The 21,580-nt window shown below is 47.5% G+C and overlaps 1 protein-coding gene across 2 annotated transcripts; it reads left to right on the top strand.

Annotated features, from left to right (window-relative positions):
- Nucleotides 1-9: 9 nt before the first annotated feature.
- On the top strand, nucleotides 10-20,260 carry DDX24 (DEAD-box helicase 24). 2 transcript variants are annotated; one of them, XM_061159345.1, is made up of 9 exons: nucleotides 10-127; nucleotides 1,436-2,155; nucleotides 9,909-10,436; nucleotides 11,524-11,677; nucleotides 11,954-12,469; nucleotides 13,420-13,495; nucleotides 16,664-16,852; nucleotides 18,142-18,271; nucleotides 19,715-20,260. In XM_061159345.1, the coding sequence occupies exons 2-9, from the start codon at nucleotides 1,441-1,443 to the stop codon at nucleotides 19,990-19,992; spliced, it is 2,586 nt and encodes an 861-aa protein (XP_061015328.1). In that variant the 5' UTR covers nucleotides 10-127; nucleotides 1,436-1,440; the 3' UTR covers nucleotides 19,993-20,260. The 2 variants fall into 2 exon arrangements, with proteins under 2 accessions (XP_061015328.1, XP_061015329.1); XM_061159346.1 differs by having other exon boundaries at nucleotides 24-127; nucleotides 1,439-2,155.
- The last annotated feature ends 1,320 nt before the right edge of the window (nucleotides 20,261-21,580 follow it).

Below are 21,580 nucleotides of genomic sequence, written 5' to 3'. Positions count from 1 at the left end.
CGCGCACGCGTGCCTGCGCGCAAGCCCCGCCCCGGAACTGCGGCGGACGCTGCCGCGGCACGCCGGTGCTGCGTGTTTGGAGGCGTTTGGTGGGCGTCTGAGGGGGCCGCGGCAGGGTAGCCTCACGGTGAGTGCCGGGGCCGGAGCGGGCCTGGGGGCGGGCTCTCACCGCGGGCTCCTCCAGGCCCTCGGGTTCTCGCGACCAGAGACGGGTGGCCGCCGGCCTTGTCAAGTGCCCTGGCCGACCCTGCCCTGGGGGCCTCTTCTAGGGCCTCGGAACCAGCCGGGCTCGGCTGGTTCGGCTTCTCCGCTTGGTGCGCCTGTTCTAGCCTGAGACGAGGCGCCGGCGCCGGGCTAGGCTCCAGAAGGAGGGACCCCGCCGCTTACTCCACGAGTCACACTCCGCGTTCTCGCCCCGCTAGTGCCTGCCCCTCACGCCTCCTTCCAGTTGGTGAGGGGTGTCTGTGACCGCGGCGTCGCGGATGCGGGGCGGGGGTGGACCTTCGCTGCGCGCTGGCGTGCTTTGCCCACCGGGCGCGATGCTAAGTGGTTCTGAACGTGCGTCACCTTTTCGTCTTTGCGTGCCAGTCCAAGGAGCCGCAGCCCCTCATCATCCCCATTTTCCGGACGAGGAACTGAGGCTCGTGGTGATTAATAACGGCCACCCCAGACCCAAAGCTGACCAGTGGCGCGTCAAGATTTGAACCTAGGGGTCTCGCTTTGTTTTCCACGGAAGCTATGATTTTTCTCTGCCTTTCTGAAAAGGAGAACGTGGATCACGTTCCAGTCAAACGAGTTGTGCATCAATGATTTTTAAATTACTTAAAATGTAATGATTAAAGCTGGTTGGGTTTTAAGTCACTTGGCAACAGCCAGAGTGGTGACGCAGGCATTTGAGCTCTTGGGGTAAGATTTGAGAGGGAAGAAAGCTTTGTGGTTTCACTAGAGCCGACCCTCTCACGCATCCTCCAGCGACCCCCTCCTGGATTCTTATTCTGGCTTCAGAATGGCTTGAGTGTGGTAGGCTTCACCCTCCACGCTTTAGGTGTTTACTTGTTGCATAGAACATTTTGTGATTTAGCAGGTAAATCCCTCCCACCTTTTTAAAATATGAGAACTCTGAGGTTCAGAGAGGATTGAGCAGGACCTGCCAAGGGCACCCAGGCAGTAGGTATTGGGTCTGAAATCCAAACTATATTTAGCTCGTCTGTCTTTGCCACACCTCCTGTGTCCTCTCTGTTGTAGGCCTAGCTGCATGCTCTTGGGTACATTTCTTCCCTTCTGTGATCTTCTCCAGCTGGCAGCATCGGCGTTAGAGCCATCTTTGTGTCCTTACTTATTTGTAAGACCTGATAGCTGCTTAGGAAATATTTGTTGCCTCAGAATCCTTTGCTTCTCAGTTGCCAATCTAATGGAACATTTCTTTCCTTTTCAGCAGCCATGAAGTTGAAAGAGAAAAAATCAAGCCCGAAGCCAACAAACTCAGGCAGATTTCAGAAGAAGGGGATCAAAGTTGTGGGACAATGGAAGGAGGTGAAGATAGACCCAAATATGTTTGCGGACGGACAGATGGATGACTTGGTGTGCTTTGAGGAACTGACAGATTATCGGTTGGTCTCCCCTGCCAAGAGTTCCTCCAGCCTCTTCTTGAAGGAAGAGCCGAAGAAGAGAAAGGCACAGGCTGTTTCAGAAGGAGAGGAGGAAGGAGAGCCTAGCTCCTCAAAGAAAAAGATGAAGTTGAAGAAGAGTAAAGATGTGGAAACTGAAGAAACCAGTGCCCAGAAAGCGTTTGAAGTCAAAGATACTGAGCCAGTGCCCCAGGGAGAGGGCACAGTTTGTCCTGATCCAGAGGTAGGGGAGATGGCATCAAAAAGCCCGGTCCAGACTGTACCAAAAAAGAAGAAAAAGAAAGGGAAAAAAAAGTCAGCGCTTTCCCAGGGTACTTCTCCAAAGGTGCCCAAAAAAGCGAAGACGTGGATGCCTGAAACACATGATCACAAAGCAGATGTATCGGCTTGGAAGGATCTGTTTGTACCCAAGCCGGTTCTCCGAGCCCTCAGCTTTCTAGGCTTCTCTGCCCCCACACCAATCCAAGCGCTGACCTTGGCACCCGCCATTCGTGACAAACTGGACATCCTTGGGGCTGCTGAGACAGGTGAGGGCATTCTTATCTGGCCAGGACGAGATTGCTGCGGGACTGAGCTTGTGGCCACTAATAGGCTGGATGGTTGGGAGCCTGGGGAATGTTGGGAGCATGACCACAAAAGCACTGTTGCATGAAGACTTTAAGAAGTCAGCTAGCTCTTTGTTTTGAAATAGGTCACTTCCTGATTGGTGCCCTGTGCAGGTCACTTTATTTCTCTCAGCCCTGTAGACTGTATTATCAAATGGAGATAGGTAAATTCAGTACCTACATCTTTTGCTGTGTGCTGTACTTAGTCGTTCAGTTCAGTCCGACTCTTTGCAACCTCATGGACTGTAGCCCTCCAGGCTCCTCTGTCCATGGGATTCTTCAGACAAGAATACTAGAGCACGTAGCCCTTCCCTTTTCCAGGGAATCTTCCCAACCCAGGGATTGAACCTGGATCTCCTATATTGCAGGTGAATTCTTTACCACTGAGCCACAAGGGAAGCCCTTTTTGCTATGTGCGTTGTGTAAATGCTTACTAAATTTATACATTTATGTAATAGTAAACTGCTAACAAAAAACAATAGTAAACTAAAATTTACACAGTACACTGTAAGTAATCTGTGAAAGTCACTCAGTCGTGTCCTACTCTTTGCGACCCCATGGACTATATACAGTCCATGGAATTCTCCAGGCCATAATACTGGAGTGAGTAGCCTTTCCCTTCTCCATGGGATCTTTCCAACCCAGGGATCGAACCCAGGTCTCCCTCATTGTAGGCGGATTCTTTACCAGCTGAGCCACCAGGGAAGCCCAAGTGATCTGTAAATGGTAGTTTTTTTCAATTCTTGAACCTTTTCTGCATGACTCAGGGGTAACGTGGGACCAAGATCAGCCCTCTGGAGAGGTAGATCTTCATTAGCATAAAGAAGTGTCTAATTCTCAAGAGCTGTCTACAGATAAAAAGGACTGCATTGGGAGTTGGTGGGTTTATTGGCATTGGAAGGTTTTGAGTGTGTGATAACCATTGGGTAGATTTGTAGGCAAATTTGGGCAGGAGGTGACTGTTGGAACTAGGCATTGTTTAAAGATCCCTCATACCCTGGGCAATCTACGGCTTTGTGAAGCAATGATAGGTTGACACGCTGGGAGACTAAACTGCTGATGAGGGTAAGGAGCAAACAGACCTGAAACTGTTAGTCCAACTTGACCAACAGTAACCATTAGAAATACATATGTTATGCAAGCCACATGTGTAATTTAAAATTCCCTAGGAGCCATATTAAAAAAAGTTTTTTAAAAAAGTGAAGATTAAATTTAACAATATATTTAACCATTACATAACATTTCAGTATTAATTAATGTAAAGTTATTAATTAGATATTTTACATTCTAATTTTTATACTATTTTCAAAATCTGATGTGGAGTTTGAACTTGCCACCCATCTCAGTTTAGAGCAGTCTCATTTTAAGTGCTTGATAGCTGTATGTGGCTCAGTTCAGTCGCTCAGTCATGTCCAACTCTTTGCAACCCCATGAACTGCAGCACGCCAGGCCTCCCTGTCCATCACCAACTCCTGGAGTTTACTCAAACTCATGTCCATTGAATCGGTGATGCCAGCCAGCCATCTCATCCTCTGTCGTCTCCTTCTCCTCCTGCCCCCAATCCCTCCCAGCATCAGGGTCTTTTCCTATGAGTCAACTCTTCGCATCATGTGGCCAAAGTATTGGAGTTTCAGCTTCAGCATCAGTCCTTCCAGTGAACACCCAGGACTGATCACCTTTAGGATGGACTGGTTGGATCTCCTTGCAGTCCAAGGGACTCTCAAGAGTCTTCTCCAACACCACAGTTAAAAAGCATCAATTCTTCTGCACTCAGCTTTCTTCACAGTCCAACTCTCACATCCATACATGACCTCTGGAAAAACCATAGCCTTGACTACTCAGACTTTGTTGGCAAAGTAATGTTTCTGCTTTTTAATATGTTATCTAGGTTGGTCATAACTTTCCTTCCAAGGAGTAAGCGTCTTTTAATTTCATGGCTGCAGTCACCATCTGCAGTGATTTTGGAGCCCCAAAAAATAAAGTCAGACACTGTTTCCACTGTCTCCCCATCTATTTCCCATGAAGTGATGGGACTAGATGCCATGATCTTAGTTTTCTGAATGTTGAGCTTTAAGCCAACTTTTTCACCTTCCTCTTTCACTTTCATCAAGAGGCTTTTTAGTTCCTCTTCACTTTCTGCCATAAGGGTGGTGTCGTCTGCATATCTGAGGTTATTGATATTTCTCCCGGCAATCTTGATTCCAGCTTGTGCTTCTTCCAACCCAGCGTTTCTCATGATGCACTCTGCATATAAGTTATATAAGCAGGGTGACAATATACAGTCTTGACGTACTCCTTTTCCTATTTGGAACCAGTCTGTTGTTCCATGTCCAGTTCTAACTGTTACTTCCTGACCTGCATATAGGTTTCTCAAGAGGCAGGTCAGGTGGTCTGATATGCCCATCTCTTTCAGAATTTTCCACAGTTTATTGTGATCCACGCAGTCAAAGGCTTTGGCATAGTCAATAAAACAGAAATAGATGTTTTTCTGGAACTCTCTTGCTTTTTCAATGATCCAGCGGATGTGGGCAATTTGATCTCTGGTTCCTCTGCCTTTTCTAAAATCAGCTTGAATATCTGGAAGTTCACGGTTCACGTATTGCTGAAGCCTGGCTTGGAGAATTTTGAACATTACTTTACTAGCGTGTGAGATGAGTGCAATTGTATGTGTCTAGTGGCTACTATATTTTATGGCATAGAACTGTAACCAAAGTGGGGTGGCTGCTCACTCCTCAAAAGCCAGTGAAGAGGCCAGGTTCGTGGAAAGGAAAGTTTGCTTTATTTTGGATACCAGCAATGGGAAGCAGGGGAAGACTCCTGTCCAAAGGCTGGCTCTCCCCCTGCCACCCCATGACAACCAGTGGGCAAGAACTTTTATAGACAGAGGGAGGGGACTTCATGCAGACACAGCACAGTCAGCTCTGACAGACATCTTGAACTTGGTCCTTGGTAGTCTGACCAGCTTCATTTTGACTAAGTACAGTTAATTCCACAGGAGTTTGAGTAAACTCTGGGAGTTGGTGATGGACAGGGAGGCCTGGCATGCTGCGATTCATGGGGTCGCAAGGAGTCGGACACAACTGAGCGACTGAACTGAACTGAACTGAACTGAACTGACTGAATGACTGAATTTCAGCTCCCAGGTCTGTTTGTTTCCGTTTTCTTGAGGCCAGTTCTCAGAAATGTGGCAGCTTATGGACTTCCTGGTGGCTCAGTGTGTAAAGAATCCATCTGCCAATGGAGGAGATGCAGGTTTGATCCCTAGTTTGGGAAGATCCCCTGGAAAAGAAATGGCCATCTACTTCCAATATTTTTGCCTGGGAAATCCCATGGACTGAGGAGCCTGGGGGGCTGCAGTTCAAGGGGTCACAAAAGTAGGTCACTTAGTGACTAAATAACAATGTCATGGCTACAGTTTGGTCATCATGCAGGTAACGTCTTTCATGGAGTGGGAGTTTCTGTATCTACAAGATACACAGCTCACAGCATGTGGCTCAGAACATTATCTGTAGCCCTTGAGAAGGAACTAAAGGTCCTTAACTATGTTTATTGACTAACCTGTTATTATTTAGTCTTGTTGGACTGCTTTCCTTTTTTTCTGCATTTTCTCACTTCTCTCATTAAACTTATTGTTTGGCTAAAGTTTTTCCACAGACAAAAAGCAGGCAGAGGATATGGTGGGGAAGGACTGTTGGGTCCTGCTCTGTTTCAGAACTAGACCTTTGCACCTTAGATTTCTGGAAGAGTGGTCAGGAAACTTGAGGTGAGGTCCTGTGTAAAAGTCAGAAAGATGGAAAAGGGAGGAAGCCCCAGGAAGGGGGAATGGAGATAATAGCGTTAAAACATTTCTTTAAAGTACATCACACAGTGTGTTACATGCGTTATACTGATGAAAGTTCTCACAGCCACTCTGAGATAGATGCCATTATTAATCCCACGTTACTGAAGAGAAAACAGCCTCACTGAGGATAGACAGTGTCCCTAAAACTGCCCCACTGAAAGCGGTAGCTCAGATTCTGGACCAGATCTATGTGCTGTTCAGCTCTGCTGCAGGACTTGGGTGTGTGCAGAGGCCTGGGAGGCAGAGGCCGGGTGTGAGCCACTGTGGCTAGAGACTGGCGTTTGGGTTTATACCGCAGATCCTCAGGCTGTTTCTCTCAAGTGCTGTGGATCCACAGGTCGAAGTCTCAGAGACAGACTTAGGCCCCTTAATAATCCCGCCTTCCCTGGTCGCCTCCTTGTCCATCACCAGATAACCTCTAATAGTCTTTTTGTCACTATAGATTAGTTTGCATTTTCCAGAATTTTAAAATGGATCCTACAAATATGCATTTTGGGGAAGGAGAATCTCTGCTCTTTAACTCGGCATACTTTGCAATTCAACCATGTTAGTGCAAATACCAGTGGTTCATTTCTTTCTATCGATAAGTGGCATTCCTCTGAATGGATATAGTGCAGTTTGTTTATCTGTGTTGATGGGTGGTTCTGGTCTTTCTAGTTTTTGGCATTTACAAGTAAAACTACCATAAGTATTGGCGCATCAGTCTTTGTGTAACTGTATGCTTTGTTTCGTTGGCTGAATACCTAGATGTGGAATGGCTAGGTCTCAGGGTAAATGTAACTTTTTAGGAGTTTTCCAAAGTGATTGTACCATTTTACATAATCACCAACTTATGAGTTTGAATTGGTCTGTGACCTTGCCAGTCCTTAGAGTAGTCAGTCTTTCATTTAATTTAGATTTAAAAATTTCTGATGTTTCCTTATGGCGTTAGTCGGTATTCCCGAAGTGACCAGTTAAGCAGCATCTTGTCGAGTGCTTAATTGTCATCCATGTCATCATCTTTGGTGACGCCTGTTCAGTTCTTTTGCCCTGTTTTAATTGGGTTGTGGTTTTATTACTGAATTCATTATATATTCTAGATATACCTCCTTTATCAGATAGATGATGTACATTTTTCTCCCCCAGTTTGTGCCTTATCTTCTAGTTCCCTTCTGAAGAGCAGGAGTTATTATTTTGGTGAAGTTTAAATGATCTTTTACAGATCTGCTTTCCCGAGAATCCTTTGCCTAACACAAGATCACAAAGATTTTCTCCTACATTTTCTTGTGGTGGTGTTATTAGTTTAGTTTTAGGTTCTGTGTTTCGGTCTGATCCTTCCTGGGTTAACTTTTGTGGTGAAAAATATGGATCAAAGATTTGGTTTTGTTTTGCATATGGATATCTAATTACTCCAGCATTCTTTGTTGAAAAACTACTCTTTCCCCACTAAATTGCCTTCACATCTTTTTTGAAAATCAGTGACCATATAGGTGTGGGTTTGTTTTTGGAGTCTTCTCTTTTCCATTGGCCCATTTGTCCATCTTTACTGTTTTCCCAGCACCTCACGGTGTTGGCTAGTGTAGCTTTAGTGTAAGTCTTACAGTCAGGTAGTGTAAGTCCTCCAACTCTGTTCTTTTTAAACGTTGTTTTGGCTATTCTGCTGACTGCAGCCATGAAATTAAGCGGTGCTTGCTCCTTAGAAGGAAACTATGACCAACCTGGACAGCATATTAAAAAGCAAAGACATTACTTTGCCAACAAAGGTCCATCTAGTCAAAGCTATGGTTTTTCCAGTAGTCATGTATGGATGTGAGAGTTGAACTATAAAGAAAGCTGAGCGCCAAAGAATTGATGCTTTTGAACTGTGGTGTTGCAGAAGACTCTTGAGAGTCCCTTGGACTGCAAGGAGATCAAACCAGTGAATCCTCAAGGAAATCAGTCCTGAATATTCATTGGAAAGACTAATGCTGAAGCTGAAGCTTCAATACTTTGGCTACCTGATGTGAAGAACTGACTCAGTGGAAAAGACCCTGAAGCTGGGAAAGACTGAAGGCAGGAAGAGAAGGGGATGACAGAGGGTGAGATGGTTGGATGGTATCACTGACTCAATGGACATGAGTTTGAGTAAGCTCCCGGAGTTGGTGGTGGACAGGGAAGCCTATCGTGCTGCAGTCCGTGGAGTCGCAGAGTCAGACACGACTGAGCGACTGAACTGAACTGAGGCCCTTTGCATTTCAGTATGAGTTTTAAAGTCAGCTTTTCAGTTTCTTCAAAAAAGCCAGGTAGTATTCTGATTAGGATTGCATTGGTTATAGAGCCAACTGAGGATGTGACATCTAGACAGTCTAGAGTCTTCCAGTCCATGAATGCGGTATAACTCTCCATTTTTTTAGGTCTTTGTTTTTTCTTAGTGGTGTTTGTAGTTTTCAGTGTATATACTTCTACTAGCTTTATCCTTAACTGTTTCATAGTTTTGATGCTTTCGTAGATAGTAATTTAAAATTTCCTATTTCTGTTGCTAATAAATAGAAGTATGCGTTTGTTTATGTTGATCTTGTATCCTTCAACTTGGTACGATTAACTGGCTTCCTGAAGATTACATAGGATTTTCTACAAAGGTGATTATGTCATCTGGTCTGGATGCCTTTTGTTTACTTTTTTCTTATCACACTGGCTAAAACTCCATTGCTTTGTCCCTGATTTGGGGGAAAATGTTCAGTGTTTCATCATTAAATATGATGTTAGTAGGTTTATTATATTTAGCTTCTATCAGGTTGAGAAAATTCTCGTCTGTTACTAGTTTGCAGAAAGATTCTTATCAGGAATGGTGGTGGTATTTTTTTAAAATGCCTTTTCTGCATATATGGGATGCATACTTTTTTCATTTTCAATTTGTTGATGATAAACTGAATTTAGTTGCAGTATATTATTCCGTTTATACCTTGTTGGATTTGATTTGCTAAAATTTTGTTGATAATTTTAAAATTTCTATTAATGGGATATTTGTAGTTTTTTTGTAATGTCTTTGGTTTTGAAATCAAGAGTAATACTGGGCTCAGAGTGACTTGAAGTACTCTCTTCAGTTTTCTGGAGGAGTGTGTGGTAGAATTGGCATTTTTCTGCCTGAAATATATGATAGAAATCATCTCAGAAAATGAGCAGCTCTAAGGAACAAGGTACTGTAAGCAAGAACTCAGCTCGTTTTACTCTGAAAAATCTGTGAGTTTTTTGATGCCTGGGATAAAAGCTTCATATAGAGATCACTTATTTGCTTCTGCTTGGGGCATTATAGTTTTGGAACCACTTTAAATTCTCAGCCTGAGGTATTTTGTCTCATTTTGTTTTTTGACCACATAGATGGGCTCCATATATGCTCAGAGGCTAGTTTGAAAATGTTCAAGCAGAGACGAAAGCTTTAAAGTTTCCTTGAAAACTAAGGAAACTTTCTTTCACTACCTCCTTCCTCACCAAAGAAACATTTTGGGAACGTGTTACACAGATTTCCATTTTTTACCCTTCAATTTTATGTTCCTCCACAATAGCAACAAAACACACGTGCCCACAACTCGCCTGTCTCTTTGGGTTTCATTGTTTGGGCACTTGTCTTTAGTTACTGTTGACCTCAGCTCTGAGTGCTGTCTGTCAGACTTGCCCTCAGGTTCCTAATTGCACGGCTGTCCTCTGGTTGCAGTGCGGTTGGGATACCTGTGTGGGGTGGAAGGAGCTTTGCATTGGTCAGGGTGGCACTTGGCTATTTCAGGTCCCTTATTCCGAGTAAAGAATAGAACCTCAGGCAAGAGTATGTACCTCTGTTGATTCACACTGTTTTTGTTTGTTTTTTGTTCTGCTTTTCAGGAAGTGGGAAAACTCTTGCCTTTGCCATTCCAGTGATTCACACAGTGCTGCAGTGGCAGGTGAAGAAGCCTGCCCCGGCTCTAAGTAGCACAGGAGCACCACCTGGGGAGGCCGGTAATGAGCCTGGAGCTGAGAATCGATCACCAGGCAGGGCTGGAGCTTTGCCTGATGAGATTGGAATTGAGGGTGAAGCACTTTCCAGTGAGGTTGGAACAAAGGCTGGAACACCACCCAGCCAGGCAGGAACCAAGACTGGAGCTGCCCCCTCAGAACGGGGGCTGCTCTCCTGTGACGATGATGTTGACGCTGGTGAAGGACCTTCTTCCCTGATCAGGGAGAAGCCCATCCCCGAACAGGAAGAAAACCAGGTGGAAAAGCACGATGAAGAGCAGACTGGAAAGTTAAAAAAAGAATTGGGTGGCAGCACTGCACCGCCGAAGCGTCCTCTGCTTGGACTGGTTCTGACTCCCACTCGAGAGCTCGCCGTTCAGGTCAAACAACACGTCGATGCTGTGGCCAAGTTTACAAGTGAGGTTTAATTCCATTGAATAAATGTTTCATGAAAGGATCCCAGTTGCGGGGGTGGCAGAGGTGAATGAGCTATGCCTCCTGCCCTCTAGAGGGAATTTGATTTGCCAGAGAATTAAGCCCGACAGAAAACTGTTTGAGTGACACATTCTTAATTCTCCCAAGGATAGCACATAGCTAACGCTGTTCTGGCTGCATAAGCAATTAGTTACCTCACTGAATACAGTGGATACGTGGGACAGGGTTTGGCAAACCGCTGTTTAGGGGGTGGTTTGTTTATTTTTTTCTGGTACATAAAGTGCTGCCACACCTACGTATTTACACATTGTCTGTGGCCACGTTTGCACCACCAGGAAGAGTGGAATAGAGGTGGTAGTTGGGACAGAGACCGTTTAGCCCACATGCAGGGCTACAGCTGTTGACTGTTCAGAAAGTGTGCTGACTTCTGCCTTAGGGCATTAGCACTTAATTTTCTCAGGGAATTCCTTGGGAAAGGCTGCATTTTAGAGTAAAATGTGGGCTTCCATTTTAGAGTAAAAGGAACGGTTCTTTACCGAGCTGTTACTGTGTATATGAGGCACTTGACTAAGCACTTTGCCTGCATGACCCTTTTTGTTCCTCCCACACTGGATACCTTGAGAAGTCCTCCTGTAGAGAGGAGAAGAGAACACTAGCATTAGAGGAGTTTCAGATGGATCCGGATTGAGGGGAACCGGGTAGGAATTCCCCGGGAGAAGTGTTACAGCTGCTGGTTCCATCTTTCCCAGCGCTGCAGTGTGCCACTGGTCTGTTTCTCCAGAACCTCAGATGTCACCATGCCTGGGTTCAAATCCAGCCATACGGTTGTGGGTCAGGGGAAAGAGTAGAAAAAACTGAGGTTGGGGAAGTAGGCTGGGCCTAGATCATAGCAGACCAGGTAAGCCCTGCAGTAACGGCATCAGCAGGCCAGGCCAGCTCTTAGCACTCCCCTGGAGAAAGGAGCTGTGCCACTGACTGGCAGTCTTTGCTAATCTGGGGGCGCCTGTGTCCACGGTGGAAGAAATAAGCGATCAGACTAACACTGTCCCTCGTGTTGTGTGAACCATAGGCATTAAAACCGCTATTCTGGTTGGTGGAATGTCCACGCAGAAACAGCAGAGGATGCTGAACCGCCAGCCTGAGATTGTCATCGCCACTCCAGGCCGGCTGTGGGAGCTAGTTAAAGAAAAGCACCCTCATTTGAGCAACCTCCGGCAGCTCAGGTGAGAGTTCCCTCCCTGTCCCCCACCCCCGTTCTGCAGTGGGCCTGAGGTGGCCTGGCACAGCGCCTCCTCCCTGTCATAAAGTGCCGTCGTGCGGTACTAGCCAGACTTGGCCTTGAGAAAACCAGGCATGTGTGAGGGAGGGGAGTTGAGGGCCCTGGTGGAGGTGGTGAAAGTGGTGTTTGTCTTGGGGGGTGGGGGGCCCTGGTAGCGTATGCTGTGGTGACTCCTTCTGTGCTCCTAACCGAGTGATCATGGGTCTGTCTGGATCCGTAGGTGCCTGGTGATCGATGAGGCTGACCGGATGGTTGAGAAAGGCCACTTTGCTGAGCTCTCACAGCTGCTGGAGGTGCTCAGTGATTCCCAGTACAGCCCAAAGAGGCAGACCCTTGTTTTTTCCGCCACACTGACCCTGGTACATCAAGCTCCTGCCCGCATCCTTCACAAGAAGCATGCTAAGAAAATCGACAAAACTGCCAAACTTGACCTCCTCATGCAGAAGATTGGCATGAGGGGCAAGCCCAAGGTCATTGACCTCACAAGAAAGGAGGCCACGGTAGAGACGCTGACAGAGACCAAGATCCATTGTGAGACTGATGAGAAAGACTTGTATCTGTACTACTTCCTGATGCAGCATCCGGGCCGCACCTTAGTGTTTGCCAACAGTATCTCCTGCATCAAGCGCCTCTCCGGGCTCCTCAAAGTCCTGGACATCATGCCCCTGACCCTGCATGCCTGCATGCACCAGAAGCAGAGGCTCAGAAACCTGGAGCAGTTTGCCCATCTGGAGGAGTAAGTCAGGCCTGTCCACAGACTGGCCATTGGGTCCAAGTTGCCAGGAGGGCGGGAAGCTACCTTCTCTCTTGGGAGCCTTATTGGTAGAAGGTAGTCGCCCCACCCTTTTTTCTTTTAATTCTGCACAGCATGAGGCAGGTTCGCTCTCATCTAGTACATTTATTTTTACGACATACCTCAGGTGCTTTTGACTCTTCTCAAACTCCGCATACATTAAGAAACATCATCCAGTACATATTATTGAGTGCTTGTTTTGAACCTGCTGCTGTTCTAGGGCCTGGTAATAGAATAGTGAGGAATGCAAAGTCCCTGCTCTCAGGGCGTTTACGTCCATATGGAGGGAAAAGTAAGTATATAGTTTGTCAAGTGGTGCTAGGTGCTAAGAAGTAGAGTTATATAGGGAGTTGTGCAGACTGGGGGTGTGTGGTCTGGGAGGCTTTTCTCATAAGGTGAGATGGCAGCAGAACGTGGAAGAAAGGAAGGAAATGGGACTATCTGAGGAAAACCTTTCTGGCCTGAAGTGCACAAAGCAAAGACTTGTAGGCAAGAGCAGATCTGGCATGTTTGAGCAAAAGCAAGGATGTCTACCTGTGTGACAGAGGGAATTAAGTGGGAGGGTGATAGGAAATGAGGTCACTGACCTAGAGTATGACCCTATTTAATTCACTTAAATTGGTCTGTGTTATTGCAGAGTGTGGCTTTATTGATTGTGGCCAGTGAAACCCAGGTTTGAATCCTGGCTCCACAGCCGAATAGCCATGTATGTATCTTGGGAGGTTAGTATCTCTGAGCCTCAGTTTCTTCATCTCTCAAAAGGAGATATGTACATAATAGTGTTATCTTGTAGAATGTTAGTAAGGGTTGTAGTGTTTAGAGTACTCGATTATGGTAAGGAGTTGATTAATGATAGCTGTTAGTTATTAATAAGCTTTCTCTCTCTACCACAGTTGTGTGCTCCTGGCGACAGATGTGGCGGCTCGGGGCCTGGATATTCCAAAAGTCCAGCATGTCATCCATTACCAGGTAGGGACATCAGGGAACTTGTGGGCACCTTCTAGCATTGAGCAGAGAATTTTTAAAGCAAAGGTTGAGGGACAGAGCAAGGAGGAGAATTGTTGGTCCCAAGGCTTCATGCAACAGAGAATACCACTGGCGTCTAGTGACCAACTAGCTGCTTCCACTTACTATGGTGAGATTTATTCTCCAAAACGTCCTTACATTGTTTGACGTCAAATAGCCCCTCTCTTTTTGACTTGGGCAGGCTACGTAATACTGGCAGGTTAGAGTCTAAGTTTCTTCCATGAAATGGGCATAGTAAAGTTTAGCATGTAAAATGATTACCTTGCTATAGAGAAAAGAGTGTGGTGGTTAAGTCCTGCAAGGTGAAATAGGTTATTATGTGTGAGGAGTTTAGAAAGCCAGGTGGCAATTCCTAAATGTTAGCTGCTGTTTATGCGGATGTTAATGTTAGTGCATGAACCTAGGAAAAATTAGCAGAGAATGGTGGTTAGGATCATGGGCTCTAGAACCTCACTTCCAGCATCTGAATGCTGATTGGCTGCTTCTTAGTGGGTTAGCTTTTGGCATGTTACTGTGTTTCTTTGGTTTCAATGTCATTGTAAACTGGGAGTGGGGATGCTGCTATCTACTCCATGGGGTTATTCTGATTAAATGAACTAATGCTGATGGATCACCTAGCATAGTGTAAGTACTCAGTAACTGGTGTAATCATTTCTCCTTTTAAATCCTTCTTGCTTCCTTTTTTTTCCTTTAAATCTTTCATGCTTTTAACAGTCTTTGAGGGTGCCAGTTCAGTTGAGCAAATCTTTATTCTTCCTCTTTTTGGGAAAGAGTCTGGGTCAGTCTGTGGGAAATACCCAGATGAACAAAATACAGTTCCCAGCCCCTAAGAAATATCAAATCCACTAGAGGAGGTGAGATGCCTGCAGCCATAATATAAGGCAGAAGATACTGGAAAGTGGCAAAATAAAGTTGGACAAAGAGATAACTTCTGGTGTGGGAGGTTAGGTTGGAAAGTGCTTACTAAAAGATGCTTGGCATTCAGGGATGGAGAGGATTCAGGCATGTAGAGGTAGGGAAGGAAGGAGGAGAACTGTGGTAGTGGGCTGTTGCTGGGAAGTGAGAAGAGGGTGTGTGTGCTGAAAGAGGAAGTGAAGGATGCATCACTTCTGGCACCATCATGAACCATGGGTAACGGTGCTTAGAGCACTAAAATAAATTTGCTAGTTCCGGTCCATTTTAGTTCACTGATTCCTAAAATGTCGACGGTCACTCTTGCCATCTTCTGTTTGACCACTTCCATTTGCCTTGATGCATGGGCCTAACATTCCACATTCCTATGTAATTTTGCTCTTTACAGCATCGGACTTTACTTCTATCACCAGTCACATCCACACCTGGGTGGTGTTTTTGCTTTATCTCAGCGTCTTCCTTGTTTCTGGAGCTATTTCTCCACTCTTCCCCACTAGCATATTAGGCACTTAACCAGCCTGGGGAGTTCATCTTTCAGTGTCATATCTTTTTGCCTTTTCATACTGTTAATGGGATTCTTAAGGCAAGAATGCTGAAGTGGTTTGCCATTCCATTCTCCAGTGGATCATGTTTTGTCAGAACTCTCCACCATGACCCATCTGTCTCAGGTGGCCCTACAGGGCATAGCTCATAGTTTCATTGAGTTACACAAGGCTTTGATTCATGTGATCAGTTTGGTTAGTTTTCTGTGATTGTGGTTTTCTTTCTCTTCCCTCTGATGGATAAGGATAAAAGGCTTGTGGGAGCTTCCTGATGGGAGGGACTGGCTATGGGTAATCTGGGTCTTGCTCTGAAGGGTAGGGCCATGCTCAGGAAATCTTTAATCCAATTTTCTGTTGATGGGTGGGGCTGTGTTCTCTCCACGTGGTTTGGCCTGAGGCCAAATATGGTAGGGGTAATGGAGACCTCCTTCAAAAGGACTTATGCCAGCATGCTGCGGCTCCCAGGACTGTTGCAGTCAGTGCCCCTGACCCCACGGCAGGCCACTGCTGACCCATGCCTCCACCCGAGGCTCCTGGACACTCACAGGCAAGTCTGGCTCAGTCTCTTGTGGGGTCACTTCTCCTTTCTCCTGGGTCCTGGTGCACACAAGGTTTTGTTTGTGCCCTCTGAGAGTGTGTTTCCCCAGTCCTGTGAAAGTTCTGTAATCAAATCCCACTGACCTTCAAAGTCAGATTCCCTGGGGGTTTTCAGTCCTTTTGCCAGATCAGGTTGGGAAATCTGTTGTGGGCCCTAAAACTTTTGCAACAGTGCGAGAACTTCTTTGGTGTAATTGTTCTCCAGTCTGCGGGTCATCTGCTCGGTGGCTCTATGGTAGGGCTAATGGTGACCTCCTCCAAGAGGACTGAGGCCACACACCACACCTCCCAGGTCTGCTGCAGCCAGAGCCCCTGTGCCCGTGGCAGACCACTGCTAACCCGTGCCTCTGCAGGAGACACTCAAATCTTCAAAGGCAGGTCTGGCTCAGTCTCTGTGGGTCTGGGTCCTGGTGTGCACACGGTTTTGTTTGAGCCCTCTCAGCATCTCTGGCGGGCATGGGATTTGATTCTAAACATAGTTTTGCCCCTCCTACCATTTTGTTGGGGCTTCTCCTTTGCCCTTGGATGTGGGGCATCTTTTTTCATTGGGATCCAGCATTCTCCTGTTGATGGTTTTTCAGTGGTTAGTTGCAGTTTTGGAGTTCTCACAGGAGAAGATGAGTACACATCCTTCTATTCCACCATCTACTAGGTCTGCTTAGAGCAGTGCTTTGGGAAAGACACGGAGCATTACCTGGGCTCAGTGGAGAAGACTGTTCTTGATTAGTGGTGTGTGCCACGGCGTGGGGGAAGGAGGGATTGTCAGCTCCATGCCACGTTAGCTGTGGATGACACACCCACTTTTCCTACTTTTTATTGGAGTGGTCATGAGAACCTGAACCAGGGCAGGGGGCAGAGCCTGCACAGTGAACGGGCTAAACCTGGGGACAGTTTGGATGTGGGCCTTAGGGAGAAGGGCTTAATCTCTCCACAGGGCTGGCAAGGTTTATAGCTGCCTGGCTGGGAGGGAGGAGGGTCCCGCTTTGGGTTGTTGGCCTTGAGGGGATGAGCGGTGTTTGGGGACAGTCACGTGTTGACCTCCCAGTTCCTTCTTTGTTAGGTCCCTCGCACCTCAGAGATTTATGTCCACCGAAGCGGTCGGACTGCCCGTGCCACCAATGAAGGCCTCAGCCTGATGTTGGTTGGGCCTGAGGATGTGATCAACTTTAAGAAGATTTACAAGACCCTCAAGAAAGATGAGGACATCCCACTGTTCCCTGTGCAGACAAAGTACATGGATGCAGTCAAGGTAAAAAAGAAAGCTAGAGGCCCAGTGCTGATGAGGGGAGGGCTTGTGCTGTTCCCTCACTTTGCCATGGGATTCTTGCAGTACCGCTCTTGGAAACTAATTCATAGTTTTGTGTAAAAAAGAAAAGGAGGGCGCCGTTCCTTGAAGAAGGGAGGAAAGGGCAAATGGCCAAAGAGTGAGGAGTTTCCTTCATGAACCCTTCCTTTACTGTGGCCCTGCAACTTCCACCATCAGCCCCACCACCACCACTGGCCAGGGCAGTGAGCACGGCTGTCTGGACATCTCGTTGGACGGATGGATGGTTGTAGGGAAGTGGGGTCAGTGTGTCTTGGTGAGGCAGAAGCTAAAAGTCTGTCACATCCCTGAAGCAGATGCCTATAATTCCTACCTTTGGGGTTTTACTTAACTCAATGAACATTGACTTGAGTGAGTGCTGCTTACTCTGGGCTGTAGCGTGTCAGGCACCAAAGCGGTGTGGCCTCTTTTCCATAGGAGTCCACTGGCTCGTGGGGCAGGTTGCAGTTCAGGTACAGATGGGCGGTGGGCATATAGTGACACAGGCAGGGGATTTAGTTTTCTCCAAGCCTGCTGCAGGCAGAGATGTGAGGAGGTGAAGAAGGGATGGAATTCCAGGAATTGGGAGAGCAAAAGGCAAGGAATGGCTCCAGAATGTCAGCTGTGTGGGAAAATGTGGGAGATGAGACAGACAGGTAGAGACTGCAGAGAGGCTTAGGAGCCACTAGGCTTCCCGTGGCTCTTTCCCCACCTCACAAGATCTTTCACATTTTTTTTTTTTGGTGTTTCCTGTCACTGCGGTCTGAACCCAGTATGCATAAGAAGGAGAATCGAAGTGTTTTGGGAGGAGGACGACAGAGGGGGAAGGCAGTCCTGTGACAGTTCTGTTTTATCCCTGTGGAGTGAGAGCTGGGCCCTAACTCAGCTGTTGGGGTGTTTTCAGGTCTCAGCTCGGCTGTGAAGGTCAGCCATGGTGTCTGGGGAACACGTTTCCCCTTTGAACACATGTAGATTGGGAGTCTGACCAAGGTGGGCTGCCAGGAAGAGGGGCTATTTAAGTTGGCTTGGAACGCCTGCCTTTGAGGTTCGTGTGTACACGCTCACCAGTAGTGATTACTTTAACCAGGAACCAAAGCAAATGCTTTTTGATGGGAGCTGAGGTGCCTCTCTCTGAGCACTAAAGAGCTTTTTTAAAAACACAGTTTAAATGAGCCTTTATTCCCCAGAGGCCTGAACCCTCTGTCAGATGAATACTTTCTCTGCCTTGTCCCTAGGAGCGAATCCGTTTAGCTCGACAGATTGAAAAAGCGGAGTATCGGAACTTCCAGGCTTGTCTGCACAACTCTTGGATCGAGCAGGCAGCGGCTGCCCTTGAGATTGAGCTGGAAGAAGAAATGTATAAGGGTAAGGCACCAGATGGACTTGAGGAAGGGTTCATTCAGCTTTTAGCTTTTGATTTTCCCTTCAACTTCCGTCTGTTAGAGCCTCCCCCACCACCATGGGTCCCCTCAAAACCAGCAGGATGCTGCCTCCTCCTTTGTGAGAAGCCCAAATCTCAGATGAGCCTAAAGCCCTCAGCTTTCGACAAGTCATCTGTCTGGAGGCTGTAGTTCCATCCCTCGTGTGGAGAGATGGTAAAGGTCAGGGCAGGCTCTGAGACCAGACTGCAGGTGTTTGCTGCCCATTCTCTTAACTAGCTATGTGACCAGGTCAGATTACTCAACTCTGTTGTACCTGTGCTGTCCTCATTTATAAAACCAGGGCATAAAGTACCTGCCTCATGGGGTTGTGAAGATGGCTTGAGTTAATGAGTCTGAAGTGCTTATGACAGTGCCTGGTAAACTGAAAGTACTCACTACGTTTTAAGTTACTTATTGTCACCTGTCTTCCAGGGTGACAAAGCACTTCTGTCATCATCTCATTTGATCTTCTCCAGTCTCATGATGTAAACCAAGCAGGAATTGTTGGTTCGTTTGGGAACTGGTTGTGCAGGGAAGTGGCTCCAGCACCAGGCTGAGCTCTGAGCCTGGGCCGGAGACTAAGGATTCAGGGCTGAGTCTGTGTGATCCTTGCTCTGGGAAAGCACCAGACTCTAAGAGGTGATAAGAACCACATCTAGAACTGACACCAGAATGAGGTCCAGTACTCTTTCCACCCCACAGATGGGCGACTCTGCTGAGGTGTTGGCACCTCGGTGCCAAAGCCAACAAATTCAGAGGCAGACTCACTGCTTGCTGCTCAGCATGGAAGCCAGGAGCCAAATCACGAGCCTTGATAACAGTTAGCTCCTCCTGGGAGCTCGGGCTTTGGCTTGGGCTCTGATGCCAAGACCCTGGATTCACTTCCAGAGGACTGGCTGGCATGAGACTCTTTGGCTGTGGCCACCTCTGCAGGTTCAGTCACAGTCCTGTTGGGGACATGCCGGGCGCTGGGCTATGTAGGTGGGTTTCACTGTTGCCTGAGGCGTGTATAACTGTCCAGTCACCAAATTGCTGGCAGCAGGTGAGCAGGTCGTAGGAAGAAAACTGATGTTCAGATCAGGAGACTGGGGTACTAATCTCAGTTTGAAAGCTAGCTCTGTGACCTTCGGCAAGTGACCTGAGTTTCCTCAACTGTAAAATAAAGATAATTGCTAGGGCCTTTGATGTTTAAAAGACAGGGTGGCCCTGAGTGGTTCTCCTAAACTGTGTCAGAAGTTAGCCAACACTGGCCTCTGTGGAGAACCTAGGAGCCTTGTCTCCCCAAGAGTTCCAAAACATTTTTTCATCACAGGTATTACCCATCAAGGGAAACAAAATGCTCCTACAAGTCATAGTAAGTGCGATATATTTTGAATTGCGTTTCAAGGAGGAAAAGTTGACGAGCAGGAAGAGCGTCGGAGACAAAAGCAGATAAAGATCCTGAAGAAGGAGCTGCGCCATTTACTATCACAGCCGCTGTTTAAAGATGACCTGAAAACCAAGTATCCGACTCAGTCGGGCAAGCTGCCGGTGCTCATGTCTGCCCCACGAAAGGGCGAGTCCGCGCTGAGCTGCCTTTCCAAACAGAAGAAGAAGAAGAAGAAAAAGCAGCAGCCCAAGGAGCAGCTGCAGGAGCAGCCACAGCCGAGCACAAGTGCCGGCTAACCGCCCCCAGGTCAGTCAGCTGGCGACCGCGCCGTGTCTGTGTTCTCCGGTTGTATGGAAACCTTCCCGCCTTGGATCTCACCCCACTGTGGTTCCAAAAATCTCCCTCTCTTCCACACCACCCCTCACAGCAGGGCAGACCTCATGCAGATTTGTGTTGTTTCAGAGTAAGAATTCTGTGTGCCAGCTTATATTTTTCTGCATTTCAGTGCTTACAGGCTTCTTGTTTGTGTAACTTGATTTTCTCAATTAAAAACAGTGGTTAGAACCATTGCGTCAACTTGTGTTTCTGCCGGGGTGCGGGGGTCACCGTCCGGTCCTTGGGCTGCAGCCTGCTCACAGTGTGGATGGAGCAGAGGCGGCGAGTTTCGCCAATCACGATGAAGTCATTTCTGCCTGGGTCCCCAACGTGTGTTCCCACTTTTCTCCATAGCAGAATCCTAGCACCTCCTTCGCTCTTTCTGCCTCACAGCTGTTGTCTTGTCTGAGCCTCCCTGGTGGGTGGGCAGGGAAGAGACTGCTGCTGTCAGATTCCTAGAGAACACAGCTTCCTTAACCTCACAGAGCCCCTCGTGGGGAGGCCAGGAGCAGCATGCGGAGTCTGACAGTGAGGCGTGCAGGCTCTGGCTGTGGCCATCCTCTCCAGCCTGGTCTCTCGGCTTCCCTCCTCTGTGGGACAGAATGGTTGCTGCCCACACTCTCACGCCCCCATTCCTTGGCCCGAGCCTTTGTCCCAGCATTCCCTTGGCCTGTTTGCCTTTTCCCAGCCCTGAGCAGTGCTGGCCCCTGAGCCCAGAGCTGAGGTGTTCCTTCTGTGGATCCCACAGCACTGGCATCTGGTATCTTGCTGAGCTCCCTGAGAGCGGAAGCTGCTTTACTACCCCTTGCAGCCCTTGAGCTTAGATCCGGGCCTGGTGTAAATGAGAGCTGAGGGAACACGTGACCTCCCGGCACCACCGCGGCTTTCGCCGGGCGAGTAGCCACAGGCGGGGGAAGCAGGCATTTCTGCACAGCCAAGTCTGGGCTTTGAAGTGTCTTCCCTTGGCCTTGTGGTTGGCAGCTCTATCCCCACAGCCCCTGCAGGTAACTGCAACAGGGTGCTGGCCTGAACTCAGATTCAGGTATCACTGGCTGTTGCTTCAGTACTTCTTATCTGCTTTAATTATCATTTAGTTTCCGTCAAGGCCCTGAGACATAAGTCTTAGTACCCTTTGTTGTCGTTGAGAAAGCTCATGCTGAGTGGTTAAGACTTGCTCAGAGCTAGGATTAGAACCCTGGGCATTTCCTTGTAGGTCAAAGGCAAGTTTAGAAAACTGCTTTGGTGGTTAATTTTTTTTTTTACGCTTTAAGTGTTCTGTCTGTGTTTGGCTGTGCTGGGTTTGCTGCTGTGCGCGGGCCTTCTCTAGTTTGCACGAGCAGGGGCGCCTCTCTAGTCGCCCTGCACAGGCTTCTCGTCCTGGTTTCTTCTCTTGTTCTCTTGTTGAGGAGCCCGGCTCTAGGCTGAGGGGCTTTAGTAGCTGTGGTTCCCAGGCCCTAGAGCACAGGCTGGTTGTGGGGCCTGGGCTTAGTTGCCCCGCAGCATGTGGGG

The sequence above is a fragment of the Dama dama genome, chromosome 13, assembly GCF_033118175.1.
Source record: "Dama dama isolate Ldn47 chromosome 13, ASM3311817v1, whole genome shotgun sequence".
Classification (NCBI taxonomy): domain Eukaryota; kingdom Metazoa; phylum Chordata; class Mammalia; order Artiodactyla; family Cervidae; genus Dama; species Dama dama.
This window is presented reverse-complemented; position numbering and strand designations above follow the sequence as displayed.

Coding starts and splice junctions, on each gene's coding strand:
- DDX24 (XM_061159345.1), top strand. CDS start 1,441: ATGAAGTTGAAAGAGAAAAAATCAAGCCCGAAGCCAACAAACTCAGGC. Junction 10,437..11,523: donor TGCTGTGGCCAAGTTTACAA/GTGAGGTTTAAT, acceptor TGTGAACCATAG/GCATTAAAACCGCTATTCTG. Junction 13,496..16,663: donor AGCATGTCATCCATTACCAG/GTAGGGACATCA, acceptor CTTCTTTGTTAG/GTCCCTCGCACCTCAGAGAT.